General features: G+C 40.3%; 1 protein-coding gene across 1 annotated transcript in view; it reads left to right on the forward strand.

Moving 5' to 3' along the window:
• The first annotated feature begins 1,662 nt into the window (after positions 1-1,662).
• Positions 1,663-18,464, forward strand: part of gfra1b (gdnf family receptor alpha 1b) — a 102,751-nt gene continuing 85,949 nt past the window's right edge. Inside the window, exons 1-4 of the mRNA XM_060939919.1 lie at positions 1,663-2,182; positions 2,614-2,922; positions 3,266-3,363; positions 10,210-10,211. Coding sequence (XP_060795902.1) covers positions 2,143-2,182; positions 2,614-2,922; positions 3,266-3,363; positions 10,210-10,211 — 449 coding nt within the window. The 5' untranslated portion in view covers positions 1,663-2,142. The remainder of the gene's footprint in view (positions 2,183-2,613; positions 2,923-3,265; positions 3,364-10,209; positions 10,212-18,464) is intronic.

Here is an 18,464-nt window from a genome sequence, read left to right on the forward strand (position 1 = left end):
AGAATGACTGTTTAAACAAGACAGCCTTCTAGTTCTTGATAGTATAGTCACAGTAATGAAGGTAAATATTAAACATGACAAATTAGACCAATTGGTCCATGAATATGTCTTTGTAGAATATTTTGCATAATAAAATCATGAGAGAGACTTTTAGTGTGACTAAATTCTTATTTGCACTAACAGAACTTGCTACGCTCATGGCCAAGTTACAGTATTTAAACCAGTGTGGAACCTTTCAGACATGACACAGTTTTATAGTGTATTTAAATGTGAAAGTTCCTCAAGGGTTCTTTGGATAGTTGAGTGATCTACTTGCAACACTCTAACTCTAACCCTTTAAGTGTTCCTCCAGAAGCACCTCCAGATTTAACCTTAAATCCTCCAGATTTAACCTTTTTCTTTTCAGCAGTAGGCACAGTGTGTGTGTGTGTGTGTGTGTGTGTGTGTATATATATATATATATTATACACACACACACACACACACACACATGATACATGGCTTGTGTTCACTTTTGTCTTTGGGGAAAAATAAAAATGTATCTCTCTATCTCTCTCTCTCTCTCACACACACACACACACACACACACACACACACACCTTATTATCTTTGTGAGGGCCTTCTTCTGTCATAGATAATAATGCAGCTCAGCTATAGCTAAATAAATCCCTAAACCTAAACACTTTTCTGATTTTTCACAAAACTGCCAGATATCCATCCATTCTCTGTAACCACTTATCCTATACAGGATCGCAGGCAAGCTGGAGCCTATCCCAGCTGACTATGGGTGAGAGGCAGGGTACAAGTCGCCAGATCATCGCAGGGCTGACACACAGAGACAAACAACCATTCACACCTACGGTCAATTTAGAGTCACCAGTTAACCTAACCTGCATGTCTTTGGACTATGGGAGAAACCAGAGCACCCGGAGGAAACCCACACAGACATGGGGAGAACATGCAAACTCCACACAGAAAGGCCCTCTGTTGGCCACTGGGCTCGAACCCAGAACCTTCTTGCTGTGAGGCGACAGTGCTAACCACTACACCACCGTGCCGCCTGCCAGATATCCCTTTCTATATAACACACTCTGTATATTTGATATACATGTGATATAATAAATCATGCTCTCTCTCACACACACACACGGGTGTCTAATACAAAATTAATGAATGTCATATACACTAGTTTTTACAGTACATTGACTGAAGTTAAATAATGTTTATAGCTCCTGAGGTGTGTTATTACCTTCACTGTGAGTGAATGATAAACTGTTGTGTGCTATACATACTGTAGGCTACAGGTTTATAGGCGAATGTTGGGTGGGAAATGGGAGATCTATCACAAGCAGGTGACGCTATTGCTCTCTTTCCAGGGCTAACCATAACGCGAATCTAACTTAGCCAAAAGCAATGCAAGATAATTCAGCAGGAAGGGCAGCAGAGTGAAAGTGGTCCGGACAGTAACCAATCCCAAAGCAGAGTCGGGAAGATGACGCGATGCGTATATGTCAGAGAGCGCAGTGCCACTGAGCCCCTGTGGGACACTAGACAGGGTTGGAACTGCTCCGGCTCGGGCTTCACAAGCTGAACAGTGGAAATAACATGAGTCTAGTATCAAGAATTAGTCACAACTAGGTTAGAACCAGCGCGTCGGGACAAACTAGAGTCGGAAAAAAAAAAAGTGTGGTGAGATGAAGAGGCGCTGAAAGTCCGGGCGCACAGAGCCAGTGCCACAGCTCTCCAAACTCCAAAGCAAACCACGCTTAGATACAAACTGAGACGAAAATGAACAGTTTGTGCTGCTATCAAAGCACTTCGCTTTCTGCTTTTGCTGAGGACATGGCACTATAGGAAAGAGAGCGGGGATGTCCGTTACGCACTGGTGTCTGTACTTCACACTGGATCGCTGTGGTTTGTAATACCCGGGGACGTGATCGTGTTTGCACTAGGAGGTGTCCCAACACAACATCGAGCTCAGATCGGACTGTCAGACTGGATGTACAGCTGCGCTATGTGTGGCCACTGTTACTGGTGCGGTGCGCAATCAGCGCGCAAAGGATTTACCCAGGAAACCGAGATGTCCAGCAGTTTATAACAAAGTTACAACACTGTTAAAAAGGGACCACAATAAAAGCCACGATGACCTTCTTAAGTTTTTGGATATTGTTTCCTCTTCTGGGTAAGTTGGCATTACATGTGTCCAAAGGTTCGGTCGTGTAGCCTGTTAAAGTAACATACTTACAGTAAAGAGCACATGTAGGCTCAATGACTTCTGAGTTGGATCAGTGAAACCTGTTTCCATGTTTCTGTTGGAATTTTGCTTTCAAATAGGCTAGTTTTCCTGCATGAATATTTTCTTTATCATAAATATTTAGTTTGGAATATGTTATTTTTATCTTAGGTAAATAATTCTTTGCAGATATTTAAAAAAAATTACATTATTCTAATTTTCTAAGGTATATTTTGATATAGTATATAGTACATATGTGCAGGTATTCATCACCTGTACTTTGGTATACAGAACAATAATAGGCTATGGTTTCCTGCCACATTTATTCTTCCACATATTTCTTGGAATACTGATACACAGATTAATCCTGTTTTGTGCAGATGTACTACACATGTCAGTATGTGCTGAGCTGGCGCAGACTCGAGCATCACGGCTGGACTGTGTCCGGGCTCATGAGCAGTGCCTGGGCCGTTATGGCTGCAGCTCAGCTTTCCGCACAATGAGGCAGTGTTTGGCGGGTACAGGGGGCAACTTCAGTGCACTAACTGAGCCCGAGGCACAAGACGAGTGCAGGAATGCCATGGAGTCCATGAGACAGAGCTTTCTATATAACTGCAAATGCAAGAGAGGCATGAAGAAAGAGAAGAAGTGCCTGCGCATCTTTTGGAGTGTCTATCACAGTTTACAGGGTTTGTAAAAATGGCTGTTTGGCTTGAAATCATAATTAGTTCCTCGTTTATGAAGATGAAGAGTTTTGCTGTTAAACGTATCATGCATGACAAAAGCACTCTGCTTTTATGTGTCTGGAAGTAATCAGCATTTTGACCTTGACGTGAAAAACTTTTGAACAGAGGATCAGTGGTAATTGAGAATATATGACTCTAGAGCAAATTTCCATCTAAATTGGGGTAGTAATTCTGCAAGCTGTGTTCATGTATGTAATGCTTTGCAACTGCGCTATGCAGCCTCCTGGCACTTCTCCTGGTGTTGTTTTCTAGTGCGCTAATTGAGTTGTTTGTTCTCATTTTCCAGGCAATGATTTGCTGGAGGACTCTCCATACGAGCCAGTGAACAGCCGTCTGTCTGACATATTCCGCCTGGCCCCCATCATATCAGGCAAGCCTGCTGTGGTTATAGCATAGCCTGCTGAAATAGAAAGCATTTAGAGGCAATATCACAAACGAGAAGTCTGAATATGGCTATATTTTATGCTGGGCCTATTCACCCTTGTTAGGTTATATGAATGTGCTCAGTTGACATTGATACTTTTTTGTTTGTCATGCTGCTTTATCTTCTTTACTAGCCATTATAGTGGCACAGCTACACTTTATACACTACTAATGTCACAGATGATCTTTGGTATATCTGAATTGATGATTGCCTTCTCAGATGTGTGAATGCTGATGTATTTTATGGTTGACTGTAAGCTCTAATGCGATGCTGGAGTTGCATTTGAGGGGGGGGGGAACACTACAGGTGGTGCTGCTTAACCCCTGGTACACTTCTACAAGTAGGTCTACAGGAAATTGAGCACTATTTCTTTTGCTAAGCACTGTTCTGCTCTGTGATCCTTTTAAACCTCAAACTGTTCATGGCTGCTCTAATGTCTTGTTCTATCTGTGTAGATCCATCGCAAGGCTTAGTTAAAATCACTTATGGTCTGATTATGAATTAGATGAAACATACTTAAGGCTCAGACTGGAGGTATTGTGATGCACAAATTCATCCTTATAGCTTCTGACCAGTGGGCATTTAAGAAAGAAATGTCTAGCAATCAATACAAATGCATGACATTAATAAGATTAGAAGATTACTTATTTCCCAAAACCATCACAGCCACCTACCTGCCTGTGAGTGTTTTGTCAGAGTTGGAGCAGATGTACTGTACACAATGTACAACTCAGCAGAGGTAGGAAACATTGTTCTGAATTGTCGGGCCTCATGTAATTACTTTTTGGCCACTAGTGGAAAATAAATAACAAAGCAGTGCGACTGAGGTATTTTTATGCCTCAGTGATGTTCACATCATTCTGCCTGTGTGCGTCAGTGCACTGTAGGTGTATTAAATGTGAGTTTCGTGGACTGATCAAGAGGACTGCACTTAGCAGAATGATCTCCATATTTGGAAGAATTGCACATAGACTTTAATCTGGAGCCAAATTCAATTATACATCCATTCACCTAATGCTCTAAAGTCCAACAGAGTTTTGGTGAATAATAGCTCACTGTCAGTGGGTGCAGTGATCTTGGCTGGTCACATGATCATTCGGTATTTGTTCACAGCTGCCCCTTGCAGGAGCAGGCACCATTTTTATAACTGTGACCACATCTGTAATGAGTCCATATGCCAGTGCTCTGAATGGTAAGAGCAGTCTGACTCTTATCCTAAGCCTCTCATTACAGGAGGCGTGAGGAGTTCAGCTTCACTGTGTAACTGAAATCGAGAGTCAAGCTTTCATACACAGAATTTTTATAAAACAGATTCTGAAATAAATTTTGTTTCAACTCTTTCATGCATAGTAGCTACCCTGATGGTCGTCAAATTAAGTATAAGATGTAAATCACACCTCAGGATCACTGAAGACCATTACTGTAATTTAACATAAATTAATATCCTGATTTCTGTTAGTCTCCAGACTATTTTAGACCAGAATGTTAACCTTTTTTGATGATTAACACATTTTGTATTCTTGCACATGGATGTTCTGTTTACTTTTTTAATGTAATAAATATTTATACATTCAAAATGACATGCAATTTTAAATAATAAGAACATCTGAAGACCCTGTATATGTTTGAAAATCATTTATACATTAAAGGGTAAATGTCTGCAGTCTGTTTTACTACTAACATGAATGACTGCATCTTTTATATCTTACTTCATCCGCCCACCTGAAAAAAAAAGAAAGCATGTTCACTGGACACAATGGATGGCTGATCCTAATCCCACCACTTCCTCTCAGCTACTCTATATACTGACTATAATAACATACAGTGGTGCCTAAAAGTTTGAGACCATATTGAAAATGTATTTTTTCATTTAAAATTAGGAAAAAAAAATGGTCTTAGAAATATGTAAAATACAGAAAGTAAATCTTCAATATCTTGAATATTTAATATTCAAGATGTTGCACTATTTGTAGGTCCCTATTTAAATAAAAGCAAATTTCTAATATTGACCATGTTAACTGCTTTGTAGAAAAAATGGACAGATTTTCCTCATGCCTAGGGTTGCTTCAGTTTCTTTTACTGAAGCATGTGTTCAGACAACACTCTAATGGATTTCTCTAAAATGGGTCATAACTTTTGCACAAACTTGTTGAGTCCATGCCAGCTTGAGTCCATGCCACTGTTATGAAAGCAAAAAAGGGACAAACCAAATACTAAGAAATTATGAAATCCATGTAAATATTTCAAAGATTCTACAACTCCAAATCAGACAAAGTTGGGATGAGTATGTTGAAATTGACATTAAAACCGAAAACAATGATTTGTAAATCATCTCGGATCTGTATTGCACAAAAAACAATACAACAGCACATTACAGGTCTCATCTCATCATCTCTAGCCGCTTTATCCTGTTCTACAGGGTCGCAGGCAAGGTGAAGCCTATCCCAGCTGACTACGGGCGAAAGGCAGGGTACACCCTGGACAAGTTGCCAGGTCATCACAGGGCTGACACATAGACACAGACAACCATTCACACCTACAGTCAATTTAGAGTCACCAGTTAACCTAACCTGCATGTCTTTGGACTGTGGGAGAAACCAGAGCACCTGGAGGAAACCAACGCAGACACGGGGAGAACATGCAAACTCCGCACAGAAAGGCCCTCGCCGGCCACGGGGCTCGAACCCAGACCTTCTTACTGTGAGGCAACAGCGCCAACCACTACACCACCATGCCGCCCCACATTACAGGTGTATCTCAAAAAATTTGTTATTGTGAAAAGGTTCGATATTTTCCATCAGTTATTTAAGAAAGTGAAAATTTAATAGATTCTAGATTCATTATCTGTAAACTAGAATGTTTCAAACATTTTTCTATTTTAATTCTGATAATTATGGCCTACAGTGCAAAAAAATTTCAACATATTAGAATATTTCATTTTGAGTTTGAGTAAATTATTATTCAAATCGTGTATCTCTCGGTCCAGTTCAGTACACGCAACCACAATCATGGGGAAGACTGCTGACTTGACGGTTGTTCAGAAGATGATCATCAACACCCTCCACAAGGAGGGTAAGCCACAGAAGGTAATTGCTGAAAAGGTGCACAACAACAGAGATGACCGCCGCCTTGAGAGGATTGTCAAGAAAAGTCAATTCAAAATTTTGAGAGAGCTTCACAAGGAGTGGACTGACACTTGTGTCAGTGCATCAAGAGCCACCACGCACAGATGTCTTTAGGAAAGGAGCTACAACTGTCGCATTCCTAATATCAAGCCACTCCTGAACCAGAAACAACGTCAGAAGCGTCTTACCTGGGCTAAGGAGAGAAAGAATTGCACTGTTACTCAGTGGTCCAAAGTCCTCTTTTCAGATGAAAGTAAATTTTGCATTTCATTGGGAACTCAAGGTCCTAGAGTCTGGAGGAAGAGTGGAGAGGCACAGAATCCAAGGCGTTTGAAGTCCAGTGTGAAGTTTCCACAGTCTGTGATGATTTGGGGTGCCATGTGATCTGCTGATGTCCACTGTGTTTTGTCAAGTCTAAAGTCAACGTAACCATCTACCAGGAGATTTTAGAGCACTTCATGCTTCCATCTGCTGACAAGCTTTATGGAGATGCCAGTTTCCTTTTCCAGCAGGACTTAGCATCTGCCCACAGTACCAAAACTACTACCAAATGGTTTGCTGACCATGACATTACTGTGCTGACCAACTTTCCTGACCTGAACCCCATAGAGTATCTGTGGGGTACTGTCAAGAGGAAGATGAGAAACACCCGACCCAAAAATACAGATGAGCTGAAGGCCGCTATCAAAGCAACCTGGGCATCAATAACACCTCAGCAGTGCCACAGGCTGATCATCTCCATGCCACACCACATTGATGCAGTAATTCATGGTAAAGGAGCCTCAACCAAGTACTGAGTATGTAAATGAACATACTTTTCATAAGTTAGATATTTCTGTATTGTAAATCCTTTTAGATTGACCTTAGGAAATATTCTAATATATAGATTTAGGCACTGCCTAAAAGCAGAGTTCCCATTTGTTTCTGGTTTGTAGAATTTTCTTATATCATAGCCAGTCTCTTTTGTTTTAGCTTTTGATTTTGGACCCGGAAGTCAATTTTCCTTACAAGTGACATCACACTTAACAGCTCTCATAGAATCATCTACCAGGTAGTTGTCAAAATAATTGTCTCACTTTGTGATTGGTCGATAGTCTTTCTTTTTCACTTTCCCGTCTTCTAAGCATTTCTTCTTCTGTTAAAATTCGTTTTCTTTCTTCGCTTACGTTTTTCCTTCTAAGTTTTTCTTCTGTTAAAATTCGTTTTCTTTTTCCTTTGTTCTCCTCTGCCATCATTTCCAGATGTATAATTCCATATACTTTTAAAATGGAAGTTGTTATTATTTATTTCGGCCCGTGCGAGTGGAGCACCATACCTAAGAAAAAATGGTAAACCCATCGAGTCAACTAACCGGCCACTTGCTCCCGGCCGTTCGAAATTTACAAACCCTGACAAAGTTGGTTGGTTTTTGCAAACACTTTGCAATGATTTGCTAGCTTTGAATTCCCTGGTCTTAACTTGGACCAACACAGAACGACTATTCTCGATCCTTTTCATTTGCAAACTTTTCGAAAGCAAAACTGGGCTTCCTGTGGTGGTACATGTACACGGACACGGACAAACCACAAAAAATTGACTCGATGGGTTTACCATTTTTTCTTAGGTATGGCGCTCCGCTAATAATTTGAGATCTTGGATTTCTGATTTTCATGAGCTATAAGCCATAATCATCAAAATTAAAACAAAAATGGCTTGAAATATTTCACTTTACGTATAATCAGTATAGAATATGTGAAAGTTTACCTTTTTGAATTAAATTATGAAAAAAGGAACATTCACAATATTGTAATTTTTTTGAGACACACCTGTAATATGATATTTTATCGCCTGAATTGTATTGCATTTTCAAAATAAACACTTGTTTCAATTTTGATTCTTGCAATACATTTCAAAAAAAGTTGGGACAGTAAAGTATTTACCACTTTATAATGTTGCCATTCCTTCTCGCAACGCTTAAAAGATGTTTAGGGACTGAAAACACCAAGTGATGAAGCGTTTCAGATGTTATTTTGTCCCATTCTTCCTGTAAACAGGTCTTAAGGTGTGCAACATTACTGAGTTTTCATGGTCATATTTTTTGTTTCAAAATTCACCACACATTCTCTATTGGGGACAGACACCTTCTTCTTCCGCAGCCATGCCTTTGTAATGTGTGCAGAATGTGGTTTCACATTGTCTTGTTGAAATGTCCCTAGAAAAGATGTTGTCTTGAAGGCAGCATATACAGCGGTGCTTGAAAGTTTGTGAACCCTTTAGAATTTTCTATATTTCTGCATAAATATGACCTAAAACATCATCAGATTTTCACACAAGTCCTAAAAATAGATAAAGAGAACCCAGTTAAACAAATGAGACAAAAATATTATACTTGGTTATTTATTTATTGAGGAAAATTATCCAATATTACATATCTGTGAGTGGCAAAAGTATGTGAACCTTTGCTTTCAGTATCTGGTGTGACCCCCTTGTGCAGCAATAACTGCAACTAAAGGTTTCCGGTAACTGTTGATCAGTCCTGCACACCGGCTTAGAGGAATTTTAGCCCATTCCTCCATACAGAACAGCTTCAACTCTGGGATGTTGGTGGGTTTCCTCACATGAACTGCTCGCTTCAGGTCCTTCCACAACATTTCGATTTTTTTTCGAACATTTGCTGGCCCAGATGCAGCAAAACAGGCCCAAACCATGATACTACCACCACCATGTTTCACAGATGGGATAAGTTTCTTATGCTGGAATGCAGCGTTTTCCTTTCTCCAAACATAACACTTCTCATTTAAACCAAAAAGTTCTATTTTGGTCTCATCCGTCCACAAAACATTTTTCCAATAGCCTTCTGGCTTGTCCACATGATCTTTAGCAAACTGCAAACAAGCAGCAATGTTCTTTTTGAAGAGCAGTGGCTTTCTCCTTGCAACCCTGTCATGCACACCACTGTTGTTCAGTGTTCTCCTGATGGTGGACTCATGAAAATTAACATCAGCCAATGTGAGAGAGGCCTTCAGTTGCTTAGAAGTTACCCTGGGGTCCTTTGTGGCCTTGCAGACTATTACATGCCTTGCTCTTGGAGTGATCTTTGTTGGTCGGCCACTCCTGGGGAGGGTAACAATGGTCTTGAATTTCCTCTATTTGTACACAGTCTGTCTGACTGTGTATTGGTGGAGTCCAAACTCTTTAGAGATGGTTTTGTAACCTTTTCCAGCCTGATGAGCATCAACAACGCTTTTTCTGAGGTCCTCAGAAATCTCCTTTGTTTGTGCCATGATACACTTCCACAAGCATGTGTTGTGAAGATCAGACTTTGATAGATCCCTGTTCTTTAAATAAAATAGGGTGCCCACTCACACCTGATTGTCATCCCATTGATTGAAAACACCTGACTCTAATTTCACCTTCAAATTAACTGCTAATCCTAGAGGTTCACATACTTTTGCCACTCACAGATATGTAATATTGGATCATTTTCCTCAATAAATAAATGACCAAGTATAATATTTTTGTCTCATTTGTTTAACTGGGTTCTCTTTATCTACTTTTAGGATTTGTGTGAAAATCTGATGATGTTTTCGGTCATATTTATGCAAGAATATAGAAAATTCTAAAGGGTTCACAAACTTTCAAGCACCACGGTATTGCTCCAAAATCTCAGTATACTTTATTGCATTTATGCTGCCATCACAGACGTATAAGTTACCTTTTTCCGGTTGAGAGTACATAGTGCGCGAGTTTGCTGCCTCTTCTTGCCGGCGTTTTCTTTCTTTTTTGTTTTTTATGTTTTCTCTAACTGTGCTTCTGATTTTTGGCAATGTGTTGGAATTCCATTTTGTTTCTTTTTTTGGTTAATTTCGGACTCTTCTTGCTTGGTTTTGACACCGGCTTTTTGCAACACCTGCAGCTAACCCACCGCGAGCCCCGTCTTTTCTTTCCACCTGCTTGACTTCAGCAGTGGTGAGTGAGTTTGCACCACTTACTACACTGTTGCCTTGTTTTATGTGCTGGTTAGTCAAATTGCTTCCCTGCACTGTACTCTGGGTGTAGTACCGCTGGTGTTTTGACTACGTTTATGAGCGGTGTTAGGCTAAGGTGGCTTTGCAGTGTGGTGATCCTGATATGCTCAATGGATTTGTTTCAATAAACCACTATGCTTATCATTGGACTGCGTCTATCCATCTGTTCTTGGATCGTGACTGTGGGGCCTGGGTATTGGTTTTGTGGCCCGGGCTTTTACCCATGTTTTACACTTACTCGCCGGAGGAATTAAAAAGCCTTAGTGCACGGCCCCGCTTGGATTCCCCAGTAGTTAATCTGTGCCGCTCTATTGGAATCGCGTGCTGCCCTCGGTACATTCACCGGTCTCCGTGCTCTCCAACTGCTCATTATGCTTCAGAGTCTTCCATACCCATCATATGGACTCACAATCGGATTGCCAAGGTCAACAAGAACGCTCATGGAGTTAATTATGGTGTTCTTCGCTCACTTGGGAAACTGCAATGTTCTGCTGTCTCTGGATTGTCACTTGTGTTTCCTGCGAAGATAGGCCTTTTAAACTCCCGCTCCATCACCAACAAAGTGTCACTCATTAATGACCTAATTATCCAAAAGACCCTGGACATACTTCTGCTGGTGGAAACATGGCAGCAGGCTGAGGACTATCTACATTTAAATACTGTAGGTCTTCACCAGCTGGATACACACATATATCAAAGCCATACTTGCCAACTTTTCAAAATTCTCATGGGGGAGAAAAGTGCACCTTTTCAATTGGACGAGGGTATGATGGGCGGTTGAAACAATAAAAACAGTGGATCCCAGTTAATTGCAAACCATTTGAAATTTATACAATTAAAGAGTTTTTGAATTGTTGATATTGTTCTATCAATTACTATAGGTTATGGGATTCATGTATCAGGCATGAGAGAGCTCAGAGTGAAAAATCTGAAATAATACTCTTGTCTTGAATTTTAATATAATTACAATGAAAGGGAAGTCTTAAATCAGATTTTTAGCTGAAAAATCTCATGCCTGAACATTGTATACATACAGAGACCCACAGAAAATAACACAAGTGATGCTTTAGAAGAATGTTTATAATTTCACTTGTAAACTTTCACTTAAAACTTTCAAACATAAATTCAAAATAGCACTAAGACACTACCACACTATTCAAATACACTCATCAAACAAATTCTCTGTCATGCAAAATTTCACTAAACACTTTAGAAGTTGTACAGTTTGTTTCTGAAATGGTATAGAAGACTAGTTTAATTTCACACTCAAATGTCCATTATAATGTGAGTGTGAATGGTTGTCTGTGTCTATGTGTCAGCCCTGTGATGACCTGGCAACTTGTCCAGGGTGTACCCCGCCTTTTGCCCGTAGTCAGCTGGGATAGGCTCCAGCTTGCCTGCAACCCTGTAGAAGGATAAAGCGGCTAGAGATAATGAGATGAGACTTTAGAAGTTGTACAGTTTGTTTCTGAAATGGTATAGAAGACTAGTTTAATTTCACACTCAAATGTCCATTATAATGTGAGTGTGAATGGTTGTCTGTGTCTATGTGTCAGCCCTGTGATGACCTGGCAACTTGTCCAGGGTGTACCCCGCCTTTCGCCCGTAGTCAGCTGGGATAGGCTCCAGCTTGCCTGCGACCCTGTAGAACAGGATAAAGCGGCTAGAGATAATGAGATGAGATGAGATGTCCATTATATTTTGATTTAACTGCAAAAAGAAATTCTGAAGAGTTAAAAACATTTCAATATGATAAATACATTTCATTTATACAGAGGTGCAGATCCTACTGTATATGCAATTTAATTATATTTCTTACTACAAAAAAACAAATCTCAATATAAATCTTAAGTTAATTTCAATGTCTCATAAGTACTTGTTACATACACGTACAAATTATCAACTATTTTTAATAAAAAAATAAGATAACATTAAGAATTTACATAAAAGGGTCTGAATGAGTTATTGTAGTTTTGAAGAATATGTAATTTACCTACTTTTACCCCACCATAAGATTGGGATAATTGAATCACAATTGAATAATTGGGATAAATGAATTCCTTTGTAGTCTTACCTTGCAAAATGCGTTGGTCTGGCTGGTCGAACATTTGCTTATCCATGGAAATTCATTCTCCCATGCAACCTGGTATTTGCATTCATATTTTTGCCTTTTGGTATTGGGTTTAGTGGCCATGATGAATGACTGCTTGTAAAAAATGTCGGACAGCCTGGGTGAATCCTACATTACGGAAGTGACTGTCGGTCTGTTCGTTGATTGGTTAAAAATCAGTTGATGTCAAGCAGTGTTTCTCATACGATTCTGATTGGACATAATCGGGAGTATTTTTAACTTGGCGGTAGGGATTTCCCAAAACCGGGAGATTATCCAGTTTTGAACAAATACGATCAGGAGGCGGAAGACGGAGGCTAAAATCGGGAGCCTCCCGCCGAAATCAGGAGGGTTGGCAAGTATGCAAAGCCATGTCTCACATGGAAAGGTGGAGGTCTAGCTGCAGCTTTCCAATGTGGCTTGAAACTTAAAGAGATTGTTTTTCATGATGTTACATCCTGTGAATATCTGGCTTTGAAAACCTCCACTCCCACACCGATGTTGCTGCTCTTAATCTATCGACCTCCCAAATCATCGCCATCTCTTTTTCTGTCTGAACTGAATGAACTGCTAACTGTAGCCTCATCTGCCTATACTGCCATCATTCTTCTGGGTGACTTTAATATTCCTGTTGACACTAGTTGCTCCCTTACTGATGAGCTCTTTACTGTCTTTGAATGTTTTGGTTTAACTCAGCATGTTGACTTTCCCACACATAATCATGGTTATATACTTGACTTGCTTTGCTCTACTGGTATAAAAATTGCATCTGTATCGGGTTCTGATGTAGGTTTTACTGACCACAAGTTGATTGAGAGTTGTCTCACTGTGCCTTCTTCTAAACTTCCTCTGTGTTCTACTGTCTCTTTCCATAATCTTTCTTCTATTGATGTGCATTCTTTCTCTGCCTCTCTCCTCTCTTCTTTTTGTAAATTTGCTGAGGTTTCCTCCCTTGATGATATAGTTTCTATTTACAATAAAATTATATCTAACACACAACACTTTTTCTCCCCTTAAAACTAGACAGGTCTCCACAAATCGTGCCTCTCCTTGGTTCACCTCTGAGCTTAGGGCCATGAAGGCCAAGGGAAGGCGGCTAGAGCGCCTTTATAAGAAAACTGGCCTTACTATTCATCTTTCACTCTTCTCTGAACCCATAGTAAAGTATAAGGATGCTCTTAACGGTGCCTGATCCTCTTACTATGCTAACATCATTAAGAGTGGCAACTATAGACCCAAAACTCTGTTTATACAATAAATAAACTTCTTCAGCCTCCTTCCTCAACCACTCCCAGTTCCCCTGCTCAGTGTCAGGCTTTTTTGGATTTTTTCAAGGATAAAATTGACAGTATTTACCAACACTTTCATTCTGAAATTCATTCTTCTGTCTCGCAAGTAGCTCTTTCTCATAAAGTTGACTGCTGTCTCTCTGCTTTCTCTCCTGTTGATTCTTCTAAAGTATCGGAAATCATGACTAAGTCCTCCTCCTCCTCATGTCTGCTTGACCGTGCACCCACTGCACTTTTTAAATCCTGTGTATCTGCTATCTCCCCTTTAATTGCGCATATGATTAATCAGTGTTTTGCTTTAGGCACTGTTCCCATCTCCCTCAAAATTTCTTCAGTTACACCAATACTAAAGAAACCTGGTCTAGATCCTCTTTCACTGTCTAATTACAGACCCATTTCTAATCTCCCTTTCTTAGCTAAAGTAATGGAGCGAGTTGTAGCCTCTCAGCTTCATACTTTCCTTGCTCATAATGATCTCTATGAACCCTTTCAGTCAGGCTTCCGCAATATTCATAGCACTGAATCTGCTCTTTTAAGAGTTGTTAATGACCTCCTGCTCTCAACTGATGCTGGCCATCTCGATGTCCTTTTCCTCTTGGACCTCACAGCTGCCTTTGACACTGTACATCATGAGATATTCATTTCCAGACTATCTTTTTTTGGTATTACTGGCTTAGCTTTAGCCTGGTTTCAGTCATATCTAGCAAACAGGCAACAGTTCATCTCTATTGGTGTTCATAAATCATCCACTGTTACTGTTGCTCAAGGTGTGCCTCAGGCTTCTGTCCTTGGTCCCCTTCTTTTTATATTATATGTTTCTCCTATAGGCCAGATTATTCGCAACCATGGTCTTAACTTTCATTGTTGTGCTGATGACATTCAAATCTACATTACTATCGCCCCTTCCATGGCCTCTGTAAAGCTGCTAAGGACTTGCATCACTGACCTTAAGCAATGGCTGCATAAGAACTGCCTTAAACTTAATGCTAGCAAAACGGAGGTTCTATTAGTAGGTACCAAAAGACAGGTTCTGAACTTCTCCAATTTCACTGTTGATGTTGATGGTGTGTTTATAAGTCCTTCCCAAGTTATCAAAAAACCTTGGAGTTATCTTTGAGTCCACCCTTACGTTTGAACCCCATTTTAAACTCATTACTAAGAATGCTTTCTTTCACCTCCTCAATATTGCACGTCTCCGGCCTCTTCTCTTTGAAGCTGATGCCAAAATGTTGGTCAATGCATTTATCTTTTCTCGTCTTGACTATTGCAATTCTCTCTTTTATGGTCTCCCTGCCACATTGCTCAATCGCCTGCAGTACATCCAAAACTCAGCAGCCAGAGTCCTCACACTCACCAAGCACACTGCTCACATTAGTCCTCTTCTCTGCCACCATAGAGTCCAGCTTCATGCCAACCACAGCTTCATGCCAACCGGCTCTGTGGTTGGCATGAAGCTGGACTCTATGGTGACGGTGGCAGAGAAGAGGACTATGGACAAACTACTGAACATCATGGACGATGCTAGTCATCCTCTGCACACCGTCATCAGCAACCAGAGGAGTCTGTTCAGTGACAGAATGCTCTTTCCCAAGTGCAGGACTAACAGACTTAGAAACTCCTTTGTCCCTCACGCCATCAGACTGTACAACTCCTCTCAGGGGTGGGGGTGGGGGTGTTACAGGAGGACAGAGGACGGGAAGGAGCAGTAGCCTAGCCTGACAAAAAGCAATACTGGACAATGTGCAATATCTCTTCTGCTAGATTTTTTTTCCTCCATATTTTATTTTTTATATATGTCTCATCTCATCATCTCTAGCCGCTTTATCCTGTTCTACAGGGTCGCAGACAAGCTGGAGCCTATCCCAGCTGACTACGGGCGAAAGGCGGGGTACACCCTGGACAAGTCGCCAGGTCATCACAGGGCTGACACATAGACAACCATTCACAGTCAATTTAGAGTCACCAGTTAACCTAACCTGCATGTCTTTGGACTGTGGGGGAAACCAGAGTACCCAGAGGAAATGGGGAGAACATGCAAACTCCGCACAGAAAGGCCCTTGCTGGCCACGGGGCTCGAACCCGGACCTTCTTGCTGTGAGGCGACAGCGCTAACCACTACACCACCGTGCTGCCTGTATTTGTATATGTTAATAATTAATTTATCTAGAAGTTTTCTCTATTTTCTTTCTCTGTTTATTCTGTAATGATGCTGCTGGAATTTTCATTTCCCTGAGGGAACCCTCCCAAAAGGATCAATAAAGTTTTATCTATCTATCTATCTATTACTCCTGTTTTACAGCAACTGCATTGGTTGCCAGTTACGGTATTTCTTGGACTAAATACAAAATCTTGCTTTTAACCTATAAAGCTCTTCATGGTCTCGCCCCTTCCTATCTCTGTGAGCTAATTCATTTGTACTGTCCCTCCCGCTCCCTCAGATCTTCTGTCTCTGGACTTTTGACTGTCCCACGTTTTAAACTGGCATCTATGGGTGGCAGATCATTCACTGTTGCTGCGCCTAAACTTTGGAACTCATTACCACAATCACTTCGTGACTGTTCCACTCTCTCTTCCTTCAAAGCTAACTTGAAAACTTTTCTCTTTACCTCACACTACTCTTCCTAGTGTGGTCTTTGTGTGTGTGTGTGTGTGTGTGTGTGTGTGTGTGTGTGTGTGTGTGTGTGTGTGTGTGTGTGTAACTCCTGTGTAAAGCGTCCTTGGGTTTGTGAAAGGGGCTATATAAATTTATTATTATTATTATTATTATTATTATTACCTTTGCTGAGGGCACTGACACAACCCCATACCATGACAGACCCTGGCTTTTGGACTTGTTGCTGGTAACAGTCTGGATGCTCCTTTCGTCTTTTGTCTGGAGCACATGGCATATATTTCTTACAAAAAAAGACCTGGAATACTGATTCATCTTACCACAATACACGTTTCCACTGTGTGATGGTCCATCCCAGATGCCTCTAAGCCCAGAGAAGTTGACGGTGCTTCTGGACACAGTTAGCATAAGGCTTCCTTTTTCCACAGTAAAGTTTTAACTGGCATTTGTGGATGTAACTCCATATTATTGTGTTTGACAAAGGTTTAGCAATGTAATCCCAAGCCCATGTGGTTATATCAGCTATAGATGAATGGCGGATCTTGATGCAGTGCCGTCTGAGGGATCGGAGATCACGTGTTCAGCTTAGGCTTGTACCCTTGCCCTTTATGCACCAAAATTCTTCCAGATTCCTTGACTTGTTTAATGATATTATGCACCCTAGAGGGTGAAATATCAAAATCTTTCTTTGAGGAACATTGTTTTTAAATATTTCAATAATTTTGTCAAGCATTTGTTGACTAACTGGAGATCCTTGGGCCACCTTTGCTCCTCAAAGACTAGGCCTTTCCTGGATACAGAGTTTGTACCAAATCATGATTCCAGTCGCCTGTTGACATCACCCATTTCAAATCACATTATTATTTAATTGTTTTACTTCATTACTAGGCATAAATTGCCCCCCGTCCCTTTTTTAATTATTATTATGATTTTTTTGGGGGGGTGCAGGCCTGAAACACAGGAATGGATGTATATTAACAAATTAAATGAAGTTGATCAAACAAAACATGAAATATCTTAGGCTCATACTGTCTGCAATGGAATACAAGTTAAAGTAAATCACTGCTTTCTTATTTTATTTGTATTCTCCATACCGCCCCAACTTTTTCTGATTTGGGGTTTTGCGTTTCACTCAAGTTATTGTCAGTAGTATAATTTGTAATGAAAATTGTTGCATGAAATTAGAAAAGAATGCAAAATAGAAGCATGTTCACTTGTGTTCTCAGACTTTTGGACCCCACTGTATATCCTTCTATAATGAAGCAAATTGTAACACAGGTCAATACACCACATCTTTAGAGGGAAAAAACAACACATTGTAGTCATGTGAGTATCTACTTTCACTGACTCTTTTAAGTTATCAACAGAACTCTCTTTCTATTTGCTACAAGTAAGATGGTCTAATGGGAAAAAAATCAATTATTTTAGTAAATGCCTTTACTAAGCCTTTACACTTCCTTTAAGGAATACGACACGGTGGGATCAATACAAATAGTTGCATTAACAATCAGCTTATTGCTGAGCAAGCCACTTAATTGACATTCTCTAACAGGCCAAACCATAGCAAGCCTGCCTACCTTACAAATTCACCTAAGAGATAATACTGATAAATCGTGATGAAGATCATCTCTTTGCGAATAAAAATGTGATCCAGGCTGGTGGTGTTGTAGAATCAGATATCAGTGGAACCATAGTGCCCTTATAGAGCCAATCTTACAGCCAGAGTTGTATTGCAGCTTTCTGCTCTTTGATGTGACATCACCTTCAGCAGGTCCGAATGGCTTTTATCAGCATTAGGCTTTAGTAACAGATCTCCCATAGTTACCAAATGGGGGGAAATAAATCGAATGAAAAGAGGGAGGAAAAACAAGCTTCAAGTTCCTAGAGAATAGCATCTACAGTAGGATCAAGGTATCAAT

Source organism: Neoarius graeffei, chromosome 14 (genome assembly GCF_027579695.1).
Source record: "Neoarius graeffei isolate fNeoGra1 chromosome 14, fNeoGra1.pri, whole genome shotgun sequence".
NCBI lineage: Eukaryota > Metazoa > Chordata > Actinopteri > Siluriformes > Ariidae > Neoarius > Neoarius graeffei.